This window comes from Lagopus leucura, unplaced genomic scaffold (genome assembly GCF_019238085.1).
Source record: "Lagopus leucura isolate 7727_CA_CO unplaced genomic scaffold, USGS_WTPT01 Super-Scaffold_100157, whole genome shotgun sequence".
Lineage (NCBI taxonomy): Eukaryota > Metazoa > Chordata > Aves > Galliformes > Phasianidae > Lagopus > Lagopus leucura.
This window is the reverse complement of record NW_024962334.1, coordinates 44,674,682-44,680,567: the sequence shown is the minus strand read 5'-3', so window position 1 is coordinate 44,680,567 and position 5,886 is coordinate 44,674,682. Positions and strand designations below refer to the sequence as shown.

General features: G+C 53.3%; 1 protein-coding gene across 1 annotated transcript; it reads right to left on the bottom strand.

The window, feature by feature from the left end:
- Nucleotides 1-6: 6 nt before the first annotated feature.
- CRYGN (crystallin gamma N) lies at nucleotides 7-5,617 on the bottom strand. The gene is made up of 4 exons (XM_042888707.1): nucleotides 5,340-5,617; nucleotides 4,161-4,409; nucleotides 3,666-3,811; nucleotides 7-202 (listed from the first exon to the last, which is right to left on the bottom strand). Exons 1-4 carry the CDS (start codon nucleotides 5,613-5,615, stop codon nucleotides 67-69), a joined length of 807 nt encoding a protein of 268 aa, XP_042744641.1. The 5' UTR covers nucleotides 5,616-5,617; the 3' UTR covers nucleotides 7-66.
- Between the last annotated feature and the right edge of the window lie 269 nt (nucleotides 5,618-5,886).

Sequence of the window (5,886 nt, the reverse complement as noted above, 5' to 3'; positions counted from 1 at the left end):
GCCCAGCAGCCCAGCAGCCCAGCAGCCCAGCAGCCCAGCAGCCCAGCTCTGATGGGCTGGTCTCAGCTAGAAGTAGTTGATGACCCTCCGGATGGACTGGACGTTTGCACTGAAGCCCTGCCATGCTCGGAAGTTGCTGAACTCGCCCCGCTCCACCACATACATGCGGCCACGATAGTTGGGCTCCTCGTAAAGCACCCACCTGAGCAAGAAGGAAAGATTAATGGTGTTCCCACGGCTGGGTGATGCCAGCCCCAAAGCCCAGAGCAGAGGCTTCCCCCTTCATGTCGCTGTAAGGATGGTGTGTTTATGGTGGAACGTGACCTTGCTGATCTTCACAGCACGCAACAAAACAAATCCACAGCACTGGTGGCAGAGCAGTGGAACAGACTGCTCAGGAAAGCTGTGGAGTCTCCATCTCTGGAGATATTCAAGACCTGCCTGCGATGCCTTCCTGTGTAACCTACTGCAGGAAACCTGCTTTAGTGAGGAGTTGGACAGGATGATCTCCAGAGGTCCCTTCCAACCCCTATGATTCTGTGGTTCTGTGATTCTATGATTTGGTAGCGCTACAGAGGGATCTGAGTCCCCTCAGCCCCATTCTGGACTAAAAGCAGAAATGTCCTCGCTGCAACTCATGAAATGCATTTTACCTCCTAGAGTGAGTCTTTAGTCATGAGGGGAACCATACCTTTATCTGTACTTAATACATCCTCTTTTTTCCAGCAATTCTCAGCAACCCTTCTGACATTTCCTAGCAGGCACAGATTTGGGTTCTGTTTTATTCCCCTTATCTCTTATCTCAGCAGCTCACGTTGTTGCTCTTCTCTCTCTTCACCTTAATATGCACTGTGCCATGGTCTCAGTGCAGCAACAGCTACCAGCTCTGTCCTCTGTTCACATCTCCCATGCTTGTTGACCAGGCTTTGCCATTGCTCTGACACTTCCACGTTCAGGTTTCACTGCTGAACTTTTCATCTCTGCCTCATTCTTCTTAAATCAGAGGTCACGGTTACTCGCCCCACCTATGGGCTCAGCAATGACAGCAGAGCACGACTTTAATCTCCCAAATTATCCCAAATCAGTTGGTTTTTGTGGCCCATCTCTCACCAGACATCCAGCAGTGACAATTTGGTTAGGACCTACTGCTTGTGGGAAGAATTCCTTTAAGCACAGCACGGGGCAGTGACTGCTGCAGGGTCAGCCAACAGCTGGCGAGTTCAGAGCAGCCTGACCCAGAGCAAAAAGCTGCATCTGTAGGAAAAACATTCATTTGTAAAGCCAACCACCCGTGAGCACTGTAATACAAAAGCTGGGAGCATTCAGCTGAGCCACCCCAAGGACTGCTGGGTGTGTTTGGGCTGATGTGCACTATTGGGATGCCTCCAGGTGGGTCTCAGCTCCATCTGTCCGCACAGCACCGGCTGCCTGCCTGGTCCCACTGCACTGCTGGCACAGCTGCGGTCTGCAAGCATGCAGCATTGCCAAAGAGTGCTTGGCCAAACAGCTGGCTCTGGGGTGTTTCCTACAAATGAACAAGCTCATCCTCCAGTACTTTTTGCAGCCAGTTTCTATCCAAAAGGAGATGACAAAGCCCTGCACAGGCTTTCCTCCAGGTTCGCTTCACGGCGCTGCTCACACAGCTGTAGGGCAGGGTGCCCCAGATCTCCATGCCCTCGTCGTGTATCCCAATGTGCACTCTTGGAGAGGTTGCTGAGCTCTTCACATTAATTAAGAGCGATGTATAACATCATTATCCTCCTCTGAACACACCCCAGCCTCGTGCATAATGCACACATGGATTTCTTCCTTTTCTACCCCATCCCATCAACTTATTTCTCTGAGTATGGAACGGAATCATAGGCCAAGTTGGAAGGGACCCGTCAGGATCGCTTGTTCCTCCACCTAGGGGAAGGCTGTGAAAAAAAGGGAGCACAAAGAACACCAGAAAGATGGGACTGAGGCATATTGGTCACACAAGGTGACGAGTGAGGACTTGTGTGCTTACTTAGCCCTTCCTTTATTTCATAGCATCTCAGAATCATTTCAGTTGGAAGGGATTTTTCAAGGTCATCTGCTCCAAATCCCCTGCAATGAACAAGGACAGCACCAGCCCTTCTGCTGCAGAGGGGCCATCATCATGGTGGGATGTGCTGTGTTGGTTCCTCTGGTGACGGATCCTGAAGAAAGCTGGATGGCCAAAGACAGTTCCCATTGAGCAGGTGCAGCTAAAGGGACAGGGACACCTCAGAACTGCCCCACAACAGCACTTCCATTTGAGAACTGCTTCCACGGCTTCATCAGCACCATTTCTGTCTGCTTGTCCTCAATCCCAAAAGAAAAGCCCTAAGACATGCAATGCCAAAGGCATAGAAAGCCTTCAAAAAGTCCCATCACATGAACATAAGCAGGCAAACATCTACACTCACATGCGAGGGAAAGAAAGTTTTGTGGCCCTTATTGGAAGGAGGGGGAAATCAATCCGAAAAATTCAAGTGCTTGAAAGTTTCTGGGCCGCATCCCAATTTCTCCGACTCCGGTCTCTGCTACAGGGACACATATGGTGAATCATTGGTCCCAAAGCTCTCATGGGCTCTTGGCTTTATGGCACCAGTCCTCCCCATGGTGCAGGGCCCCTGCTGGGCTCTGGCTGCTCTTCCCTCCAGAGCTCCTGATGGTAACAAACCAACACTGTTAGTGGGCAATGAAGACATCTGGTGTTCCAGAACCGTGGAACTGTGGCACTGGGGGACGTGGTTATCGGGCATGGTGGGATGGAGTGGGAGTTGGTGATCTCAGGGTCTTTTCCAGCCATAACGGTTCTGTGATTCTATGATTCTAAGCCTGGTTGGTTGGTTTTTTTCTTTTTCTTCTTTTTATGAAATGGAAAGGTCTTCTGTTGAATCAAAACAAGCTCCACAGCACACCTGGTGTTGGGATGTTGCAGTCTTGGAGTGCAGCACAGTTCTTCCTGTTCTGCAACGCCCAGCATCTCATGAGATGTGCAAATACAGCAAGACAGGCGAAATGTAACGGCACTGGGGCACTCTGCCACCCAACAGCTGGAACAAGGCAGAGCTGCTGCCCTGCAGAAGTGTTTGGGAATTCCGTGGGGCAGAAGGATGGGGCAATGCATCCACAAAGCAGCTTCACACGGCACCAAAGTCTCCACAGGGGGATCCCAGCATCCCACCTCCTCACCACAGCAGCTGCTGTTGTCTTTAAGAAAAAGGGTCTAATGTGAAGGCGAGGTGTTGCTGCCTCACATTTGCTGTCCAAGGAGGAGGTTTCTGGTGTCGTGGGAAGCCCTGGGGAAGCCACTTAGAAGGCGAAAGCCCTGACTGCAGTGCCCAGCAGGTTTCACGTGGGCTTTAAAAAGGTGTTTGGAAAACACAAGGAAATGTGAAAGGAAAAGAGAAAAAGGGAAGGGATGGGCCGAGTGTTGGGTTGCACACCCCTTGGATGCATCTCCAAGTTCGTGCAGCTTGTGCTTAGCTTCTACCCTCCTGAAATCATACCCTATGATTTCATACTCATACTAGAGCTGCTCTCATTCTGCCCTCAGTTTCAGAAGCACCAAAATCCCCGGTGCTTCTGACCACAGCCTTGGCCAGGCTTGTAGGCTCCCCAGTTCCCATTAGCTGTAGCACACTGTGGGTACTCACGCGCCATCACCGTACACCCTGATGGCGTTGACGTGGGGCTGCTCCCAGCCCCGGCCCTGCAGACAAGAGCAGTCCTCAGTGAGCTCCATGCTGCGGCCTCCAAAGCAGCTCCCTTCAAACAGCTGGATGCGGTAGTGCTGCCCGTGCTGGGGACAACGGGGCCGAGTCAGTAACAACACCAAAAAATAAAAGCCACAGAGAATTACATCCCCCAGAGCACTCGCTGATATCCCCTGGGGAAATGAGAAGGCGTGAGGAGCTGCGGGCTGAGCACTCGGGGCGCATCCCATAGCAGAGGGATCAGCACCAGGAGACCCGTGTGCTGCAACCCAGCTGAAGAGCCCTCAGTCCAACCCTGGCACCCCCTGGGATGCACGCTCCCGTCCCCCCACGAGCATCCCCTGCCTCTTGAAAACCACTGCAATAACCCCGTTGCCATTGAGTTTTACGCCCGGATTCGTATCTCCACCCCCTGGGGCAATCAGAGCTGCTCACCATGCCCACAGGTCTGCAGGAGCCCATGCGGTCGCCGCGGCCGTTCCAGCGCTGCCAGTGTGGGTACTCGCCGTGCTCCAGCACGAACTGCTGCCCGTGCAGCTCAGGGTGGTCAAAGCAGACCCAGGCCCCGCTCTGCACGCGGATGGAGTTGACACGGTTGGGGAAACCTCGCTGCTGGAAGCTGCTGCAGGTGCTGCACACCTCCAGCTTCCTGCCCGAGAAGCATTTCCCTTCGTAGAAAGTGATCTGGGGTGGGGAGGAGAGGGGGATGGAGGTGAGGATCTCAGTTGCAAGCCAATGGGAACCTCTCACCACTGCCTCATTTTGGGGTCAGCTTGGCTTTCGGTCTCTTTCCTAGCATGCAACCATCCCCTCACAAGCATTCTGGTGAGGCACTGGCACAGGTTGCAGAGAGAGGCGGTGGGTGCCCCATCCTTGGAGACACCCGAGGTCAGGCTGGACGGGGCTCTGAACACCTGATGGAGCTGTGGGTGCCCGTGTTCACTACAGGGGGGTTTGACCAGATGGCCTTTAAGAGTCCCATCCAACTCAAATCATTCTATGGTTTCCAACACGAAGATTCAAACACAAAGCCCTGCTCCCAACTGCACTCCCATCCCCACACCCTCCCCATCCCTGCTGTACTGAATCTGTACCTGAGTGGAACATCACCCAACCCTCACCCCACTGCAGCCCGTCCCAGCGTGAGGCCATACTTACTTTTCCTGAGTACTGAGACATTTCCTGATGGCTGCTCTCCAGGACTGTAAATCAGAAGCTGACCCAACCCCGCAGCACGCGAGGCTGCCCCGCTATATATGGGCCAGGCAGTGGGGCTGCTGCCACGGGGCTTTTGGGACAAAGCAGTGGGAGCTGGGGCTTTGCACAGCTGTGCTTAGTTGGCAGAATGGAGCCCAGGGCTGCTGAGCACAGGGTTTTGACTGGGGACAGGCAGTGAAACAATAGATTTGCTTGGCAGGGTTTTGGATGATTAGTGGTGCACATTTGCTGCTTCTTTTGGAAGGATTTCTTTTTAACATCACTATTTGGAACAGACAGCAATAAGAAGGCAGACTGGCAGCCTCAAAGCCCACCCAGTTACCATCCCTGCCGTGGGCTGCCTGCCCATCACCACCTCGGGCTGCCCAGGGCCCCATCCAACCTGGCCCTGAGCACCTCCAGGGATGGGGCACCCACAGCTCTCTGGGCAGCAATGCCAGCATTGCTGATGCTCAGTCGTGTGTTCCATTCCATTCTCATGGATTGAAGATACCTCTGCAAGGGTCTCTGCCTCTCCCCAGCTGTGAGAGAGAGAGATGCTGACCTCATCAAGAAGAGGTTGTGAGGTTTACCCAGCATTAGCAGCACGCTCAGAGGATGAGCAGTGCTGATTGCATAAGGACTAATTAGACCCTGCTGATTTCTCCTTGCAAAGCCAGAGCCCAGTGGCATTAATTAGCAGCATGAGCCCAGCAGGTCCTCGTGGATCAGTGCCTGCAGCACCTGCATGGGGCACAGAGACACAGGTGGGATCTCAGCCAACCCAGAGAACTTGCCATTTCCTTCCTGATTTCCCTTACAAGCTGTGCATCACTTAGCACAGCTCTTGGGAACCCCTGGTGGGATCAAGGCAGCTGCCACACAGTGCTCCCTGAATTCCAGGCAAGCTAGACAGAGTTCTTGCTTCTATATACATAACACTGGGCTACCAAGAGCACCAACC

Bases quoted from the DNA above. Each gene is read 5' to 3' on its own strand.
- CRYGN (XM_042888707.1), bottom strand. From the start codon at position 5,615: ATGCCACTGGGCTCTGGCTTTGCAAGGAGAAATCAGCAGGGTCTAATT. The intron at 3,812-4,160 runs GTGAGCAGCTCT...CGTTGTCCCCAG, and splicing joins CCTGCAGACCTGTGGGCATG to CACGGGCAGCACTACCGCAT. The intron at 203-3,665 runs GTGAGTACCCAC...CTTCTTGCTCAG, and splicing joins AGGGTGTACGGTGATGGCGC to GTGGGTGCTTTACGAGGAGC.